This window comes from Saccostrea cucullata, unplaced genomic scaffold (assembly GCF_032062105.1).
Source record: "Saccostrea cucullata isolate Sc308-1 unplaced genomic scaffold, CSIRO_AGI_Scuc_v1 ctg341, whole genome shotgun sequence".
Taxonomy (NCBI): domain Eukaryota; kingdom Metazoa; phylum Mollusca; class Bivalvia; order Ostreida; family Ostreidae; genus Saccostrea; species Saccostrea cuccullata.
Window position 1 is genome coordinate 212,373 of NW_026930542.1, and position 21,369 is coordinate 233,741.

The 21,369-nt window shown below is 36.2% G+C and overlaps 2 protein-coding genes across 2 annotated transcripts; both read left to right on the forward strand.

Moving 5' to 3' along the window:
* The first annotated feature begins 273 nt into the window (after positions 1–273).
* LOC134228936 (complex III assembly factor LYRM7-like) lies at positions 274–13,862 on the forward strand. Its single transcript, XM_062710629.1, has 5 exons — positions 274–379; positions 11,776–11,848; positions 11,969–12,039; positions 12,529–12,610; positions 13,482–13,862. The coding sequence occupies exons 1-5, from the start codon at positions 353–355 to the stop codon at positions 13,610–13,612; spliced, it is 384 nt and encodes a 127-aa protein (XP_062566613.1). The 5' UTR covers positions 274–352; the 3' UTR covers positions 13,613–13,862.
* Positions 9,207–10,993, forward strand: LOC134228935 (uncharacterized metal-dependent hydrolase YabD-like). The gene has a single exon (XM_062710627.1). It carries the CDS (start codon positions 9,305–9,307, stop codon positions 10,658–10,660), a length of 1,356 nt encoding a protein of 451 aa, XP_062566611.1. The 5' UTR covers positions 9,207–9,304; the 3' UTR covers positions 10,661–10,993.
* Positions 13,863–21,369: the final 7,507 nt, after the last annotated feature.

Here is a 21,369-nt window from a genome sequence, read left to right on the forward strand (position 1 = left end):
TAAGTTGGCTGGGTTTTTTTATTCTCAGAAAACTTTTTAAAGTCCAAATATCTTTATATTTTAATTAAAGTACTGAATTAAAACATTCTAATTTAGTTTTCTGAACTTAGCAAAAAATACACCATATATGACTTTAAGGTAGACATTTACTAAGTAGATTAAAAACTGTCCGTTTAATTTGAAAAAATCCTTAGTGTCAAGGAGTATCATGTTGTTCTTTTATGTAGAAAATTTTGAGACAGGTGTTCGAGAGAGTAATGAACGACAACTCTGTATGGGAGATTGATAAAGCTCTAGCTCTTCAGTCTCAGAAGATAGTAAAGGTTGCAATTTCGTAAACAATCATACAATCATGGCACAACCGGTAACACGGTCACAGGTTTGTAATATGCAGTATAATATAGCAGGAGATCACAGTAAAAATCGCAGTATTAACCATTCAACGTTCCTTTCTTTTAACTAATTGAAATTGCGAAAATTAATTTATAATTGATACAACAGCCTATTGAAAACCATAGTCGTGTAAGAGCTATAAGACGAAGAGGTCAGGTGAAAAAAATGTTACTTAACGAGAATTTCCTCGAAAAGATTTTTTTTAAAATAGAATCTTGAACATTAACCAGTAAATTACAACTTTCACGTTGTTTATTGTATCCAGTTTTTTGGTCACAATGACGTTTGTCAGTAAATACACTGAATTGTCCATGGATTTTTCCCAATCATGACAAGGAGCACAGGTATGCTCACTCCTCTAAGGCACCTGATCCCACCCCTGATGTTTTAGAGGTCCTTGTTTGCTCACAGGGGCTTGTCACGAAATATTTATCTTCTTTTAATAAAGTTACCCCTACTATAAAAATACACAAGGGAGGAATCTAAAAATAGGAAATTCGCTACCACAAATTTTGACAGGACTTTCTATCTTGTTTCTGGGCGACTTTCGTTGCGGACCAATTAGGAGTGAGTGGAGTATAGATTCAATTTTAATATTCTTCAGTCAAATTCTAATCAACGCGTACCGTTAGTTATATAACTAACCTCTTTTCTCGATATTTGGATCTGGCGACAGTTCTTTCCATATGAATTTCCGGCGTAAATTGAATGCAGGGCTCTGATTGGTTGTTTTCTGTAAATAACTCATACACAAAGTAGCTCTTTAATTTAGTGCACTAAAACGGAGGGAAAATCAAACTGTCGTGATGGCATTGAACAATACAGCTGTGGTTTCATTGTACGTATTTTACTATATTTGGTTATATTTATTTATATAAACATGTTAAATATCCTTCACTAAGCATGTCAATCCTTACTGTTTATATTTTGTGTACGAGTTATCTACTGTTGTAAAGAATGAACTTTCGTACGACTTACTTAAGGACTTTCCCGATTCTAAATATAGATGATCAGAGACTTTCTTCCCGCCAGCCCGTGCAGAACTTTTGCCTACTGTATCTGTATATTTGTACTTGTATTGTTTACCTGTGCTTACAGAATATATTCTAAAGTAAGTAAAGGTGTATTTTTTTCTATATTGGCGTCGCCGGTAACAGAACTAAACGCTCGTTGACTGATAACTTGTGAGTTAGTTCAAATTTCGTGCGTAGTCACTGTAGAATTTTGAGCAGGTTTCACGATTTAATATTGTGAAAATTGCTTGTTACTTCAGAGGTTCTACAACAGCTGAAAACGAAATAAGCAGTATATTTTGAATTAATTTGAATTGTTTACATTTTTCACACGATACACTTGCACTCGTGAAAAATTATAGTCGACAATTTGTCATTGTTATTTATGGCAGTAACATATTGTTGATTAATTGAGAAAGTGTATGTGCTAGGACTTTCAGGAATCCCCGGAAAATATTATTTTGGAATTGTGTGGAAATTAGTGAATTCAAAATGGCAACTGGCAATGAAAATGGTGAGAAAACAACAAAGGTTAAAATTAATTATGCAAATGTAGAAGAATTGAAAACATTACCATCAGTGGGTGAAGCAACAGCTCAAAACATTGTGTATTTCAGAGCTGTTAATGGTAACATCACACCTGAAAATTTGGTCACCATTAAATTTGTAAAAGAGAGCAAAGAATTGTCACAAATGATAGATTTTGAACCGAATTCAAGTTTGGTAAAAAGTGATGATGGTGATGTCGAGAATGAAACAATTGAAACTGAGTCCTCACCAGTTCATCAACCAGAACAAACAAAACAAATAATTGACAATGTTGAAAACTTGCTGAATGCAAAAAATGAAATAGCAAATGAAAAATTAGGTGTTAAGAAAGACATTCAGTCTGTATCTGGGGTAAAATTAGAAACACTTGACCTTGAACAAGCCCAGCTCATTGGTCTTCAAGTTGATAAATCAAAGGGAGCTGTCCTGAAAAACAAAGGTAAGCCTGTGTCAAGTCAACCAACTACTGGTCACCTTGTAACAAGCCAACCTAGTACATTTAATTTACCTGTGTTAAGTCAACCTTCATCAGGTCATGGTCAGTCAATAGTAGGTCAACCTTCATTAGGTCAGCCTATTCCAGCTCAAGGTATGCAAGGCTTGTCTATGTCACAGCAGCCTATGCAAGGTCAATCAATATATAGTCAAACTATGTCATGTCAACCAATGTCAACTCAAATAGGTCAGCCTATCCCAGCTCAAGGTATGCAAGGCTTGTCTATGTCACAGCAGCCTATGCAAGGTCAATCAATATACAGTCAAACTATGTCGTGTCAACCAATGTCAACTCAAATGACACCTGGTCAACCTATATTTGCACAACCAATGTCGACCCACTCAGTGCAAGGTCAACCTTTACATGGTCAACCTATCAGTACTCAAACAATGTCCACCCCCTCAGTACAAGGTCAACCTTTATTAGGTCAACCTATGCAGAATACATATGCAGACAAGAACATGCAAGGTCACATGTACATGCAGGGTCAGCCTATTCCAAGTCACCCTGTTCAAGGATCTTTATGGTCGGGTCAACCAACATTGATTCAATCCAGTCAAGGTGGGATTATGCCATATCAGTATACCGTACCCATGGCAACTCCACACAGTCCGCAAGGTATGTTTCCATCTCAGTACCCTAATGTACCATATCAGGCAATGAACCAGCAGTATTCTCCATCTATGCCTCCAGTGTCACAAGTATATGCTAACCAATGGATGCCATTTGGTGGGATGCCGTTTTCGGTGCCCCCACCAAGCATTCCACAAGTAAGTCAGTTTCAAGGTTATGGTTACCCATGGCAACAAAATCCAGGTAATCAAATGCAACCAAACTTTGGGAGCATGGTACAACAAAATCCAGGTAATCAAATGCAACCAAACCTTGGGAGCGTGGTACAACAAAATCCAGGTAATCAAATGCAACCAAACCTTGGGATCATGGTACAACAAACTCCGGGTAATCAAGGGCAACAATACTGTGGTAATATGGTGCAACAGACTCAAGAAAATAATCAACAGCCTCCAACAGGTAATCAGTTATTGCAAACGCAACCTCAAATAAATAATCAACAACCTATCAATCAAGGTCAACAACTGGCGGTTAACCAACCTGCTCCAATAGTAAATCAACCTGTGGCACCCCAGAGAAACAGAGGAGGACAGAATCGTCAGGTAGATGATAACCCTCCCAAGGGACTGAAGTATGATGGAAAAGATAATTGGTTAGGATTTAAGCACAAATTCATGAGATATTACCAAGTAAAGAACTGGACACCAGAAATCGCAAAGGATTATTTGTGTTGGTGCCTCGAAGGTAAAGCTAGTGAATTTTATGCTTCGATTGTAGCCAGAAATCAAGCTATTGGTTTTCCAGAAATCCTTAACAAGTTGGAGAAAAGGTTTGGTGGAGTACCATTACCAGACACAGCACAAGTACAATTAGCAAACTCTAAACAGAAGCCTGAGGAATCTATAGAGGACTGGGCAGACAGAGTAATGCGATTGTCTATACGTGCATTCCCTGAGTTACCAGAAGAGTACATGTACCAACAAGCTGTGAAAAGAATTTGTCATGGATGTGTTGATAAGGAAGCAGGTCAGTATGTCGTGAATCTAAATTTAGATTCCGTAGAACAAGTTATAGATAAAATCAAAAGCTTCCAGTTCAATCACCAGAGCATCTATGACAAGCCTAAAAAAGAGGTACGTGAGATATACATTTCTTCAGACCATGCAAGTTCAAGTGAAGATGAGATGTCTACTGTCAAAGTAAGAAGATCAAAACAACTAAAGCCTTCTAGTAATGAAGAAAAACAGAAAGTGGATACCCAGCTGAACGAACTCTCAAAGCACATGGGTGATATCAAAGATGGCATTTTCACATTACTCCGTCATCTAGAGAAAATACAACCACAGTCGACAAACGTCTCATCAAAGAAACCAGTGAGAAGTAGATCCCCATCACCCAATAATGGTAGATGTTTCCACTGCAATGGTCTAGGACACTTTGCGAAAGACTGTCCACAGAAGAATACAGAAAACAAACCTGCTAAGCATGTATCCTTTTCGTCAACTTTAAACGAGAAGGGATCAGGCCAGTAGGCCTTAACCTGGTCCATAGGGATGACGGCCTGCAGTACACAGAAACACCTTTAATCATTCGACAGCTGAAATCAAAGTCATCAATTATGATTCCCGTAACTATACATGGAATTGATGTTGAAGGAATTATAGATACAGCTTCAGAAGTTACCATCATATCTGACAAGGTATACAATTCATTACCAGATAGACCAGGCGTGGTGAAGAATATTACCTTGCATGCTGCAGGAAGAGATATGTCCATGGAAGGATATTTGATTGAACCTACAACTGTAGAAATGAAAGGACTTCAATTCAATGAAAGCGTATATGTTGCTCCTATTGAGGATGCCATGCTTATTGGATTGGATTTCATGTCGAAGTACCAAGTTGAAATTGACATGAAACAGAGTTTATTCTGTGTACAAGATCAAAGAATTCCTTTTATTGAAAACAAGGGTAACTCTGTCCAAGCTATTACTCAGGTAAGAATTGCAAGATGTACTGTAATTCCACCAAGGTCTGTCTTAAGAATACAATGTAGTACAGATCATCCCTTAGAATCAGCTTGCTATCTTGTAGAACCTGACGTCAAATTATTACTTGCTCCTCGTGTATGTATCGTGGGTGCAAGTGTTCCTATGATGTCATTTGTCAACTTGTCTGATAGTAAAATAACGCTGTTTAGGAATCAGAAGGTTGGTATGGTTTATGAGATAGATGAGATATTTCCAGTTGGAGTGAGTGACCAGAAAAATACTTTTCAAACAGCACAGATAAAAACTACAGAAAATAAAGAACTCCCGGAATACCTAGAAGGCATGTATCAAAGTTCCTGTTCAGAGTTAAATGAAATGCAGCAACGTGAATTGAAAAAGCTATTGATACAGTTTGCTGATGTTTTTTCTGCTCACGAATTTGACTTAGGCAATTTTACAGCTATTGAACATGCTATTGATACAGGGGATGCAAACCCAATTAAACAGAAGTTCCGAAGGACACCTACTTCCTTTGAAGGAGAAGAAGAGAAACATCTAGAGAAGATGCTGAAAGCTGATGTAATAGAATCGTCTATGTCAGAATGGGCGTCTTCTCCTGTGCTGGTGCGAAAAAGAGATGGTAGTGTGAGATGGTGTGTGGATTACAGGGCACTAAACAAAGTGACAAAAAAAGATGTCTTTCCTCTGCCTCTCATTGAAGAATGCATTGATACCTTAACAGGCAACATGTGGTTTTCAAAACTGGATGCCACTTGGGGCTATTGGCAAATTAAGGTAAAAGATGATGACAAATGCAAAACAGCATTCACTACCAAATATGGATTATTTCAGTTCAAACGCATGAGTTTTGGGTTAACAAATGCGCCAAGTACCTTCTCAAGAGTAATGAATTTAGTTCTTAGAGGGTTAAACTGGAAAATAGTTCTGGCCTTTCTGGACGATGTATTGGTTTTAGGAAAAAGCTTCCAAGATCACTTACAAAATTTAGCTGAAGTGCTCCAAAGGTTTAGAGTATATGGAATCAAATTAAAGGCGAAGAAGTGCGACCTGTTCAGAACAGAAGTGGAGTATCTTGGCCGAACTGTAGGACGAGATGGTATGAAAATAAGTGAGCATTTTCTAAATACTATGGAAAAATGGCAAGTTCCTAAATGTACAAAAGATGTAGAGCGTTTTTGCGGATTTGCCAACTACCATAGGAATTTTATTAAAGATTTTGCAGAAATTTCTAGACCACTATACAGTCTTACAGGAAAAAACAAGTTTCATTGGACTCCAGAGCATCAGGATGCCTTTGAGATGTTAAAATCAGCTCTCTGTAGTGCTCCTGTACTTACCATACCAACGAAAAATGGCAGATTCATTTTAGATACCGATGCTTCTGAATTTGCAATTGGGGCCGAGTTACTTCAAATACAGAATGGTGAAGAAAGATGTATATCATATTGTAGTTTTTCATTAACACCAGAGCAGCGTAGATATTGTACAACAAGAAAAGAACTTCTAGCAGTTGTGCGATTTACCAGACATTTCCGGCATTATCTACTGGGACGCAATTTCGACCTGCGTACTGACCATAGCAGCCTCCAATGGCTAATGAACTTTAAGAATCCTATGGGGCAGCTGGCCAGATGGTTAGAAGAATTAAGTCAGTACTGGATGGTTATACATCATCGTCCTGGGAGTAAACACCATACTGCTGATTTCTTGTCCCGGCTACAGGACTTGGACACTTGTGTAAAACTAGAGGAACTACCATGTGGAGGATGTTCTTATTGCAGGAAGAAACATCAAGAATGGGGCAAGTTTATTGATTCTGTCGATAATGCTGTTCCATTAGCGAATACGTCAATAAAAGTACAACAGGTCAAAGCAATGCCTACTCTCGCATGTTGGTTAAATGGATATACTTGGAGAGAGGTTGGTGAAGCGCAGCATAAGGATAAGGACCTCAAGTTAATTCTCAATTGGCTTGCAAAACAAGAAGTGCCTAACGAAGACGAGCTTTTCCTCAGTAGCCCAGCGACAAAACATTATTGGACTAACAAAGAATTGTTCTTCTTAAGTAAAGAGGATATTTTGTGGAAAAGAGATGAGAATACTGGAGCCAAACTTTTAGTGGTACCCATAGCCTTAAAAGAGGAAATATTGAGTTTATCTCATGATTTACCTTCATCTGGACATCAAGGCCAAGATAGAACCTATAACAGATGTAAACAAAGGTTTTACTGGTACAATATGTTAACAGATGTTAGAAAGTTTGTTGTATCTTGTTCTACCTGTAGTAGAAACAAGAAACCGAACAGGAAAGCTAGGTGGAAATTGACATCATACCATGCTAGTGCACCAATGGAACGTGTACACTTAGATTTTATGGGACCATTTCCGCTTACTTCTAAGCAGAATGTTTACATATTGATGATGGTGGACCAGTTTACGAAATGGGTAGAATGTGTGCCACTACCAAATCAATCAGCTGAGGAAACGGCAAGGGCAGCAATCAACCACTTTTTCTGTCGTTTTGGATTTCCTTTCCAAATTTTTACAGATAGAGGTTCTAACTTTGAGAGTACTCTGTTCAAACAACTTTGTGACAGATTACAGATTTTTAAGGCAAGAACAACAGCTTTTAGACCTTCTGCAAATGGGCAAGTAGAGCGTTTTAATAGAACCCTCATGGATGCTCTGAGATGTTTTACAAGTAGATCTCCAACACAGTGGGATGAGTACTTGCCACAACTGGCTAGTGCCATAAGATCCTCTGTCAATCGAAGTACAGGGTTTACGCCAAATATGTTGATGCTTGGACGAGAAGTTAATAGCCCATTGGATTTGATTTTTCCGGGTCCAGAGCCAAGTGACATAGAAGATTACGAGCAATATGTCACAAATCTAGTGCAGAATATACAAGCCACTCATGAATTGGCTCGTGAAAAGTTGCGAAGTAGTCAGGCTATTGCTAAGCGTGACTATGATCTGAAAACTTTTACACGATCATATTCTGTTGGTGATGCTGTATATATCTTGGACACATCAACACCAAAAGGTAAATGCTCAAAGTTAAGACCCAAATGGAAGGGGCCAGGGTTGGTAGTCAAGAAAATTACAGATTACTTGTATAAGGTAATGTTGCGTAAAAAATTAGAGACAATCAACCATGACAGAATGAAATTGTGCCAAGATAAAAAGTTGCCAGTCTGGTTACAGAAACAGGTTGAGACATTAAAAATGAGTTCTACTGATGTTAGGTGCTCGACAGAGATGACAGGTAAGAAAAGTCTGTTCTGTCTATGCCGTGGCCCTGACAATGGAGACTTTATGATACAATGTGAAGAGTGTAAAGAATGGTATCATGGGTCTTGTGTAAATGTTACCCCAGGACAAGCCGAACAAATTGATGTTTATCTTTGTCCTGATTGTATATAATATGTAAATTATGTTTTTACTTTAGCCATGTCTGACAGAGAAGAAACAAAGAGAGCCTGGAAAGAAGCAGGAAACTCAAGACAGCGACCTAAGGCCAATAAGTTTGAAGCTCTTAGAAAGCCAGACGAGAGTGTAATGGACTGTGTCCGCCGCCTTAGTGATAACCACATCATGGTGGAGCCTAAAAGTTTATATATGAATCTAGTGACTCAGAGTAATGATGACTTGAAGAAAGGATCAGTCCTCCAATACAAGGTTGCCAAGACATTGGGGTTCAAACACTGGATTCATGAGATGAGGTTAAACTGCCAATGCGATTTGCCGGACTCGTGGATTGAGGAAAACTTACCCTCCTTAACCCGACAGAAGCTGGTGAAGCCTCATCGGTCAACCAAACCATCTGATGCTGCCGTAACTTCGCGCGACATCAGATTGACTACTGATCCTTCTCTGCAAGTTGTCCGGATGAACGCTGTTGATGACTCAGTGCTGGATTTAACCGAGCCTGTTCTTGGGACTTCAGAAGCTAGTGGGGAGACAACCTCAAAGACAGAAAAAGAACTGGAAACAAAAGTAAAGTCTACCACCAAGCCAAAGCCCAAGTTCAAAGAACCAAAAACCTTGGAGGAATCCTACAGCAAAGAGTCAACATCAGTTGTTAAGACAAGACCTGCATCTGTTGTAAAGTTGCCATCCTTGAAAACAACATATACACAGTCAACAGAGAGGAAAATAGGAGTTTCTTCAAATAAGCGATCCTTGACCATAACTGTTGACAGTCCACGGACAAAGGCAACTTTACCCGAGACAACAGAATATTGTATACTGTCATCATGTGGATCCATGGACAAGAGAGCGAGGAGACATGCCCTAGCAAAGCACCTGCCAGCTGTGTTTAAGGACGCGACTGGTGTGGAGCATTTGCCTGGTGCTGTCCAAGCACTAAGATGGTTGGTTCATATGGCCTATGGACAAGAAGCTTCATTATGGGATGCTGTGCACAGGGTGAATCAGTCGGGTTTAATTCCGGAGTCTGCCAACCTAAATCCCTTGCATCATAAAGTATTTATAGAGGCATGCAAGCTGTTGCAGATTTCAGAGCCCAGTCATTTCACCTTGCGACCCATCAACTCTCCTGCTGTGTTGCTGTTCTGGAGGTGCATCATGGTGATTCTGAATAGCTGTAGTCCTGATCAACAGCAGCAGTTTTACCATTTTCAGCCGTCAGAAGACCCCAGCAAGGAAGATAAGATGGTAGAGGAAGCGTCGGATTCTGAACTGCCGTCAGACTTGGAGGAATTTATCCTGGTAGATGAGGCTGATTCGGACCAAGACGAATCTACAGTAGTGGCCAACACATCATTGCCTCAGGTATTTGATGCCCATTTCCACCTAGACCGTTCACTTAGGGCAGTCTGGGGGAGGTCTGGAGGACGTACTGTAGAGGAGTTACTGCAATACAGCTTCTCCAGTGATGTTTCCTATAAGCCAGCCATCAAGGTAGACGTAGTTGGGGGAATTATTGTATATAGTGAGCCCAAGTCCTATCCAGAGGTAAACTTCACCTTACAAGGTCCCTGGAAAGTGGCAATTGGAGTTCATCCTAAGCATTATGATACCCTCACCGTAGAGAAAACGATGAAGATGCAACAACTCCTAGAACATCCTAAAGTAGTGGCATTGGGGGAATGCGGCCTAGACAGAACCATTGCTCCTTCCCAGTGGTGTAGACAAGAGGAAGTGTTTGTTAGGCTTCTGAAGTTAACAAAAGTCGAGCAGCCCCTTGTTCTCCACCTCAGAGGACCAAGAGGAGACACTTATTCCTCAGATGTTCATGGTCGTTGCCTCATGTTAATGGAGGATATCTGTGACCCAGAACAGAAAATCCATGTACACTGCTTCATGGGAAGAGCTGACGTGGTGAGGACTTGGCTGCGGAAATTTCCAAACACGTACTTTGGAGTGACAGCTGCCGTCAGAGCCTTTGACCATGAACAGCTGGAAGGGTTACAGGCTATCCCTCATAATAAGTTGCTCCTGGAGACCGATGCGCCCTACTTTCCTTTAGGAGGTGCCATCGTGAGTACTCCAGCTTATTTGGGAGAAGTAGCAGCTTATTTATCCGTCCATTTGAACATGCGCCCCCCAGAGCTGATGAGAACAACCGTCATGAATGCACGGAAGCTCTACGGATGTTAAAACAGGAAAGACTGGTGACCAAGTGCATGCCGCTTTATTAGTGTGCTGAAGATATCTAATATTTATTTTAAAGATGCCTTCATGCCGCTATTAAGTGTGCTGACAGTGATACATTCAGTCTCCATTGCATCAAATTCCTCGAACGGCTCCAGATGTGATGATGTCTTTTGTGTTCTTCTTTATCAGCGCTGGATGTTATTCTGTGCTCTGTATTCTGCTTCATCGGTGCTGGATGTGATGATGTTTTATATTATTATATGGCCATGTTAACAGTAAATCAGTTTTTATTGTTTGTATAATTGTTTTAATATTTGTGGCCATTATAGTAGTTAATAGGTGTGTTTATAAAGTAATATTTTGTATATTAAATTAATATTGAAAATTTAAATAACTCAAATACAGAACATTCAAATTGGAATGGGGAGGAGTGTTGTAAAGAATGAACTTTCGTACGACTTACTTAAGGACTTTCCCGATTCTAAATATAGATGATCAGAGACTTTCTTCCCGCCAGCCCGTGCAGAACTTTTGCCTACTGTATCTGTATATTTGTACTTGTATTGTTTACCTGTGCTTACAGAATATATTCTAAAGTAAGTAAAGGTGTATTTTTTCTATACTACAGAAAGCAACCAATCAGAGCGCTGCTTTCAATTGACGCATATGGAAAGAACTGTCGCCAGATCCAAATATCGAGAAAAGAGGTTAGTTATATAACTAACGGTACGCGTTGATTAGAATTTGACTGAAGAATATTAAAATTGAATCTATACTCCACTCACTCCTAATTGGTCCGCAACGAAAGTCGCCCAGAAACAAGATAGAAAGTCCTGTCAAAATTTGTGGTAGCGAATTTCCTATTTTTAGATTCCTCCCTTGTGTATTTTTATAGTAGGGGTAACTTTATTAAAAGAAGATAAATATTTCGTGACAAGCCCCTGTGGTTTGCTCTGCTTCTGATCTGTATTATTTTAATGGACTTTTGAGCACTGTTCATTATTTTCAAACATGTATTTTTCATCCCTTGACTGTACATGTATTGTTACATTAAGATACATGTTATGCATCTTTCTTATTTCAGTAAATTCATGTTGACTAATTGTTTGTTATTTTAGATTCTTTCAATCTTCAAGAAACTACATCGAGTACGACAGAGGGCTTTTAAGAATGATGACATTGGACTGAAAGGTATGGAATAATACCATAATACAGACTATAGTATATATCTTAGCATATACGCAGGTTTGATTGTACCTCATGATTATCTAGTGAATGAGAGATAATTATATTTGAAATACTTGACTGTAGTTTGTAGGGAGAGAATAAATAATGGCTTCAGAGAGAACAGAAATGTGACAAATGAAGAAGAAATATTTAAGGTATGAAATATCAATACACGGTCATTAATTTAAATTTAATTAAAAAGTAAAATTATACCAATGTAAACAAACTTCTTTTAGATAGCACTATATTTCTGTAATTTATATCTTTATTCCACTTCAGCACAATTTTATGAACACAGATGTACTATAAGGCCATTCCATATTTTTACTTTGTTTAGCATCCACCCCTAAAATCAAAAACCTATCTTTTAATCCGGAAAAATACACATGCTAATAGAGAAAAGACACAACATTTAAGTACAATTCTAGAATATTTCATCATCAATTGAGAAATCACTTTGAACTGTAAGAAAGTTAAACTATTAGTTTATTGTAACAAAAACAATGGGTACACCACTTGAAAAGGAAATGAATTTCATATTCTCAAATCCAGTATGTGGACACTAAACATAGAAAGAACTTGGAATGGCCTAACTTTGATAACTACACTGTGTTGTTGTTTTCTATATATATATATATATATAGTTATATAAGACGGCAGAAGATGTGGAAATGGTTATGAGAACTCAACTTGTTCAACTGGAAAAAGTGGATGAAAATACATTCAGTAAGAGTTCTCAATCTTAAAAAAATAAAATAATGAAAAGTAAAACCCAGCAATTTTTAATTTGTCAGTTTATAGACAGAAAAATTAATTAACATTGGTAACAGACGGAGATAGTTTTTTTTTTTTTTTTCACGAGGGAGGTTAAGAAAATGTGTTCATTGTTCAATATCAACAGATTTCCTCAACATTTTATTGAAAAGTTATTTCTTCCAAATTTTTCTTCAAGTTCTCTATCTACTTTGAAGATAGACACTTTATTTGAAATCAGTAGGTGTACCTTGTGAAAATATGCAAGATATATTTACTAGACTTTTTCCTGCATATCATAAGTAAAATAAAATGATAAATCAAACAAAATGTTGGCCTTTTTTTGCTTGTTTACTTTATTTTGTTTTATCTATATGATCAACAGTGTTGAAAAAATTTAGTAGATGTCCAGGTAATTGCTTTATTTTATCCAGATTAATATTTAGTGGTCTCAGCTATCACTATGAAGGTTTTCATAATGACTCTAACTGTAGCTAACATAAGGGGGCATCAGGTGCAAGCTTGTAAGACCACAAATGTTAGTAAAAACAGACAACCCGTCACACACCCTTTCTAGAAATACCCAATTAAAAGTGAATTTGTGAGAACCTTCAGTGGTTGTCAACTTGAGCGAGTTATCAAAATAATGCTTTGACTATTGTTTAAATATAGACTGCTGAACTCAATATCACAAATGAAAAAAATATACTTGGTATTTAAACCAAGAATTTTTATGTAGTCACAGTACATATTTAGTGTATTTGTATTTATGTCTTCAGTCATATTGAAATAAATAATAAAGAGTAGATAGTCATACACCTATATATTTACTTACACCTTTCAGGAATGAATATCAGAGAAGAAACTCACAAGAGGCCAAATTATCTGTTTAACCCTGATGCAGCTGTTCCAATTGAAAGGAGGACACGAAAATCAAGAAAATGCGAAGATATCAAAGAACCTAAAGGATCATGAGAAATGCAGATATCCAACCTTAGTGTATTTCTCTGAACCTTGACATTGTCCGGACTCAGTGGCTACTGTGTCTATCATACTGTTAGATATAAACTGTTATGTGAAACTTATTTGAAGTGAGAAACTTGCCTTTTGAGGGATGTGAAGCAATATTAAGTACATGAATTGCATTATTCTGATTGTTTAATGCATTGTGTTAACAGTGGTATTAGTTTGTATTACAAATTTAAATAATTTATTTGTTATTAAATACCTAAATTTAAACAGAATTCACTTTTTTTTTCATTTATAGAATAAAATTCCACTTTATTAATGACACATAACAGATTGCTTTATACATAAATATTTGTTCAAAATGTCATAAAATGTCTTTTTAAAGGTACAAAGTACATGCAATCAGCAAAGTTATTATTACAACCTTTGCTAATGACTAGGTCATTTACTTTTCCTAAACACTTGTAAATGCTTCTTCCTTTGCCAAAGGGAAATGCAGCATAATAAAGTCTAGATATTGCTTGAAAATCTCTGAAACTCCCACTGATTCTTGAGAAGAAGATATTTCCTATACATTCCAATGTTAAACTTTGGTCATCAATTGTGGCCCCGCCCTCTCCACGGGGGTCATGATTTGAACAAACTTGAATCTACACTACCTGAGCATGTTTCCATTTAAGTTTCATCTTTCCTGGCCCAGTGGTTCTTGAGAAGAAGGTTTTCAAAAGATGCTATTAATTTTTCACAATTTTTTTTATTATCTCCCCTTGGAAAAGGGTGTGGCCCTTCATTTTAATAATTTAAATCCCCTTCACCCAAGGATACTTTGTGGCAAGTTTGGCTGAAATTGGTCCAGCGGTTCTTGAGAAGAAGTCGAAATTGTGAAAAGTTTACGGACAGACAGGCGGACACCGGACAAAATGTGATCAGAAAAGCTCACTTGAGCCTCTCAAGTGAACTAAAAAAAGGTAGCCTTAAAATTATTTGATATTATCTATTCTCAGTGTTTATTATCGGCCGCAGGAGCGGCCTACTAGTATCTATTTGTAGTTGTACATGGGAAATTGAGGCGTTATTTTTTTTCTCGATGAAATAACTCCTTTTTGATAATAAACATAAAAGTCGCGAATGAAACTTTTTAAAAATTCTCTTTATACCTTCTCCTAATGGTTGCTATAAGTTTCAATTTCTTTTTCAATTTTCAGCAGAAATTCATTAATTTATTATCTTATATAAAGTTGCTGCATAAACTGCTCCAAAAGGTGGGAGTTCTTAAGCTGTAGAAGCAAAAAGGATTGGGTTTCCCGATAAAAATTACGGTGCCTACAATAACATATAATGTATATTTTACAAGTTTTTTTTAGAGGAAGTTAATTTTGTTTTGAATACATTAATAATTACAGTTGCAAATGACACTATCCCTGCGTTTAAAAATTTTGTTTGTTCGCGTTGGGAATAAAAGTATAAAAAATCAAGATGTGTTTGTGAAACACTGAAGCCCCCCGTATGGCAACATAGCGAAGATTGAACTTTTCTTTAATGCAAAATTAATATATTGATACCAAAATTAGGGTATTCTCACTGGAAATACGATTGTGAAATATGAAGGTAGGCCAATGTTAAAGTGTTTTCATATGTACGGAAATTTCCAAGGTCAAAAGGTCAAGGAAATTGGTATCCAAATAAAGGACTTGCAACAAAGAATACATATCTTACCGTTCAGAAATTATGGCCAAGGTTAAAAATTATAAAAAGTAGGCCAAACTCGAAGGTCAAGTTCAAAGGTTCACAGGTCATGCTATCAAATGAAAGGTCTAGTGACGAGGATCAAATATGTTAAATATGAAAGCACTAGCCCAAACCCTTTACAAGCCATGGTCAAGGTTTTCTTTTTAAAAGTAGGTCAATCTCTAAGGTCAAGGTCAAAGGGTCAAAGTTCTTGGCATCCAATGAAGGGTTTTCTCACAAGGATTACATATGTGAAGTATGAAAGCCCTATCCCTTACCGTTCAAAAGTTATGGCCAAGGTTAAAGTTTTTTCATAAGTACAGAACTCTCCAAGGTCAAAGTTGTTGGTATCCAAGGAAACGTCTTTCCACAAAGAATATTGTGTGAAGTTTAAATGCCCTGATGTCTATTGTTCAAAAGAATTGGCCAAAGTAAATGTTTGGAAATTTTGTGTAAAGTGGGTCAATTTCCAAGGTCGATGTCAAAAGGTCAAATTTGGTGGTACCCAAAGAAATGTCTTGTCACAAGGAATATATCTGTGAAATATGAAAGCCATAGCTCCACTAAATCAAAAGTTGTGGACAAGGTTATTGCGGACATACAGACAGACAGAGAGACAGCTAGACAGACGGACGGACACGACGTCACAAAAACTATATATATACCCCCCGAAACTTTGTTTACGGGGACATAAAAAGGAACAGCCTTTAAATGAATTATACCATGTATGGTAATGTAATTTATGTTTTGATTTGATTTTTTTCCATTGGAATTTATTTTTGCAAAAATTCCATAAAATGCTAAAGTGATATGTGTTTGCCGCGGATTTGATGCTTTGCATCAATTAATCTTAATTGTTCATTTAAATGAGACAGAGAACGATATCTATGGCTCGCCAAATTCACAAAAATGAGCTAATTATAGTTTCACAGTTGATAAACTAGGCCTTATCGACTGTAAACTATAGTTTACAGACCATGAACTATAGTTAACAATTCGTTAACTATAGTTTTCATGTGTAAAACTATATTTAACGGTTGTTAACTATAGTTTACGAATGCTAATCCAAGTTTATTTGTCTGTAATAAAACGTTAACAATAGATTTTGATGATAAATATGGCACGCCAAATTCACAAAAATGAGCAAAATAGTTTCACAGTCGATAAACTAGGTTTATCGGTTGTAAACTATAGTTTACGGACCGTTAACTATAGTTAACAACGTTAATCTACAATTTTACATCTGTAAACCATAGTTATCGCGATAATCTATGTTTCAGAACCGTAAGCTATACTTAATACCGAAAACAATCATTTGCGATCGCAAAACATAGATTATCTGATAAATACAGTTTCACGATTTGTAAACTATGGTTTACAACTCTTAACTATAGTTAACGATCGTAAATTATAGTTTGCAGACGTGAATCTATGTTTATCAACAAAATCTATTGTTAACGTTTTATTACAGGCAGATAAATATGGCACGCCAAATCCACAAAAATGAGCAAAACATAGTTTCACAGTCGATCAACTAGGTTTATCGGTTGTAAACTATAGTTTACGGACTGTAAACTATAGTTAACAACGTTAATCTATATTTTACATCTGTAAACCATAGTTAACGCGATAATCTATGTTTCACAACCGTAAACTATACTTAACACCGAAAACTATCATTTGCGATTGCAAAACATTGATTATCTGATAAATACAGTTTCACGATTTGTAAACTATAGTTTACAAACCGTTAACTATAGTTAACGATCTGATAAATTTAGTTTCACGATTTGTGAAACTATGATTAACAACTCTTAACTATAGTTTACGATTATAAACTATAGTTTACAAACGTGAATCTATGTTTATCAACAAAATCTATTGTTAGCGCTTTATTCAGACAGATAAACTTAGATTAACATTCGTAAACTATAGTTAACGACCGTTAAATATAATTTTACAGATGAAAAGTATACTTAACGAATCGTTAACTATACTTAACGAATCGTTAACTATAGTTTACGGTATGTAAACTATAGTTTACAGTCGATAAACCTAGTTTATCAATTGTGAAACTAGGTTTTTCTCATTTTTGTGAATTTGGCGTGTCATAGATAAACTTAGATTAGCATTCGTAAACTATAGTTAACAACCGTTAAATATAGTTTTACAGATAAAAACTATACTTAACGAATCGTAAACTATAGTTTACGGTTTGTAAACTATAGTTTACAATCGATAAACCTAGTTTATTGACTCTGAAACTATGTTTAGCTCATTTTTGTGAATTTAGCATGCCATTGATATCATTTGTGCATCCTAAAGTGTGTGTGTCGGGGGGGGGGGCTTTTTGGGGACTGGGGTGAGGCTTGACACTTCTCATCATATACATGTAAACAAAGTTGTATACCCCCTTTTATCAACCTGAGAGACCAATATATGTACCGGTATATAAATATTTCATTATATACATGTACATGTGTTTTGTATAGTAATACATTTGTAAACAAGGTATGACTTTTTTTTACTATATTTCCAGGGCCGGGGAAGGGCTTTCCTCCCTATTCTACAGTTTTAGTATACCCGGTATCTAAGAATTGACCCCCTTGCACTCCCCAAGTAACCCATCTTACATCTGGACATGGAGACTTTTTTACGATTTGGCCATGAAACAAATAAATGAGGTGTTAGCCACCCTTATTTGCCATTTCTTCTACAATTTCGTGGCAGTATAAATCGTATCAATGTTTTCTTTTCGCAAAACTTTACCACTATTTTTAAGAAGAAAATTATAACATTAGATATGATATTGTTTTAAGGTGGGTTTTTTTTTTTGGGGGGGGGGGGGGAGTGGGGGGTAGTAGTTCCCATAATGTATTGTACCGGGATATTAATCAGATGGTTATTTATTTGTCTACAATGTATAAAAAAAATTTGCATTTCACAAGAAAACGAAAATTCCATGTTCAAAGATCCTGAGGAGTAAGATTGTATAGGTTCCTTAATTGATGCGTCAAAATTCCCAACACCTGTGTAAGAAGCTATAATATGTAATCAGTAGATCAGTCAGGGAACCTGGGGTCCCATAGTGCCCGACTTCTGAGTGTTTGATGTAGGGGTACATTTCATGTATCCATTAAAATTCTTTCATTAAGATTAATATTGAAATAACAAGCAGCACGTTGTTTTCGATGCATATCTTGATGGTATTTCTTTGAAATATCTGGTTAAGTTTAACAAATACTGAAATCGAAAAGATGAACATGTCTTCTGCATACTGACTCAATATTTTGTCTGAAGGTTTGCTGAGACTAAGGACTTAGTAAGGTTGTGTTTGTTTATTCAACTTTTTTAGAAATGTATAGAAAAAAAGTTTTACTAGCTTTACAGACGTGTGTTTCATCCTGTTTATATATTCGTTTATCATGTTTATCCTTTCTCTGGTTTAAGGATTTAACACCCATCCCCATACACACGTGTTATTGTTAAGAAAACAAGATGTGTTTTTTGAAATACTGATCCCCATATGGCAACATAGCAACATTAAACTTACATTATATGCAAATTAAAAATACCGGTACCCAAAGTAGGGTTTGCTCACATGAAATACAATTGTGAAATATAAAAGCCCTAGCACCATCTGTTCAAAACTCATTACCGCTACATTTTTTTCAGATTTTTGACCGATCATTACCGCTACATTTTTCCGGCAAAAAACAACTCATTACCTCTACATATTGAATCAGCCAAAAACAACTCATTTCCGCTACATATCAGTTTAGCCAAGTATGTTCGATATGTAAGTTCTATAATAAACAGTATTTGGACAGTGATTGAAAGTTTTCTTCTATTTGTTTTTTGTTTTTTTTTGGATCCTCGAGAAGTTGAAGAGTGCTTTGTGTTTGATGTATTTCCGAGGCACATTGATCGGTCATCGTCATTTCCACCAGCAATTTGGACAGACGCAGATGTTGAGTGTAAAAGTTTTCACAGAGTTCGGCACAATATTAATGTTAAATATAGTTCACAACCGAGCATTTTTGATTTTTTGGCCAATATTCAGCCTTTCCTGGAAAAAAGTTAGATGAAAATGCGTGCTGTAAGAAACAGGATTCTCTCAGAATTTTATCTATGAACAGTGCTTGATTTTAAATTTTTGTTTTTATGAAATAAAATTGATTTTAATAATAATAAAAAAAAATAATAAACCCATCCTATCCAAAGTCCTACTTTCACCTACCCGTAGTGAGCAGGGGAAACGGGTCTTATGCATGTATAGGTTGTACTGTACACGCATAAGTGGCTGGCTAACGAAAGAGACAATGTAGCAGTAATGTATACTTTTTTATGTAGCGGTAATGTAAATTTTTTTCTAGCGGTAATGACTATGTAGCGGTAATAAAAATTTTGAAAATGTAGCGGCAATGATGCGCACCCGTAATACCCAAGAACTTGGACCCTTTAACATTGACATTGAAGTTTTATCTATTTATTAAAAAATCTTTAACCTTGGCCATAACTTTTGAACAGTTAGGGCTAGAGCTTTCATACCTCACATATGTAATGCTTGTGACATAAGACTTTCTTAATAAACCAACAACTTTTATCCTTTGAGTTTGAACTACTTTTCAAAAACTTGAACCTTGGCCTTAACTTTTGAAGAGGTGGCGCTAAGGCTTTCATATTTCACAGTTGTATTTTTTTTTGTGAGAAGGACTTACTTTGAGTACCAATGTTTTGATTTAGTATTTACATTTGAGAAAATTGAACTGTCCCTATGCTACAAACACATCTTGTTTTCGTATATACGAGGGCCGTTCAAAAATTACGCGGACTTGTTGCACAGAAGAAATATTTGACGACATAATCGGGCAAAATTTCACAAATAATATAAAGGAATCTTTACTTATATGGTCTTCAAAATTTCATATCAAAATGTAAATTGGTATTAATTTTGAGTGATTTTTCAGGACATACCATTAAGTCACGGAGCAGCAAAATCTTCGACGTCACAAGCATTATAAAAAAATATGTGATTGAGCTTCATTTTCTCAACATTTTCCCTTGAGTACCTGTATAGTTTGAGTTACCTTATCTACTCAACATCAAATCACCATTTCTTGTCAAGCTTAAAATCTATTAAACAAGTAAAGAATATTCTTTCTTTTTTGTTTTAAAACCACATATGAGATATAGTGTGATATTGGTGACTCTCAATCACGTTCTTTACAGTCCGGATAAAGTTAACTTTTCGTCTATAATCTTCTTCCTGTCCTCCCGTATAGCCTTTTTACAGAGGTCTAACTGTCTAAAATTTCAATTTGCTATTTGTGGACGAATGTCACGAGTAGCCTATAGTTTACTACATGTTTTATTATGCATATTTTGGATCTTCTCGAGCATTACACATATTTTAACAAAAGTGTGGTGCGCCGTCAATTCAGGAGACGTCATTTTCACAGTCGTTTTCACAGGAATCGCATCAGAGAAAAATCCCTATATTTCTGTCAGTACTTCAAATATTACGTCCGAAATCTAAATACATAATAATAGAACAATTTAAAGGTACACTTGAGAAAATTGTTGAAAAATATCGCGAATTTTAAAAAATCAATGAGTTAAATTTTTGAATCCGCATGCTTTTGCTTCAGTTTTTTTGTCGTGCGCCGTACCTCTCCATCAATGATATCAACATACCAATAATTTTAGTAGAATTTTTTTAAAATACAGAAATTTTGCCCAAAATTTATTGGAATCTTTAAGATACATATTTCTGTGAAATTTTATAACTATATGACGTCTGTAAGATTAAATAATAGCACAGTCCGCGTAATTTTTGAACGGCCCTCGTATATATGTAAGCATATCTAAGTTTTTTCAGGGTCAAAAGTTATTCCTTTAATGAACTCTCTAACTAACACATAAGTACACCTATGTTGTATTTTCTGTTGAAATTCAGTCAGGATGGAAAAGGTTAAGTAATGATTAGCTTTCTGAAACATTTGAGATGGCTTTTCTATAGTATGCTGTTCTTT

Coding starts and splice junctions, on each gene's coding strand:
- LOC134228936 (XM_062710629.1), top strand. CDS start 353: ATGGCACAACCGGTAACACGGTCACAG. Junction 380..11,775: donor AACCGGTAACACGGTCACAG/GTTTGTAATATG, acceptor TTGTTATTTTAG/ATTCTTTCAATCTTCAAGAA. Junction 12,040..12,528: donor ATGAAGAAGAAATATTTAAG/GTATGAAATATC, acceptor ATATATATATAG/TTATATAAGACGGCAGAAGA.
- LOC134228935 (XM_062710627.1), top strand. CDS start 9,305: ATGGACAAGAGAGCGAGGAGACATGCCCTAGCAAAGCACCTGCCAGCT.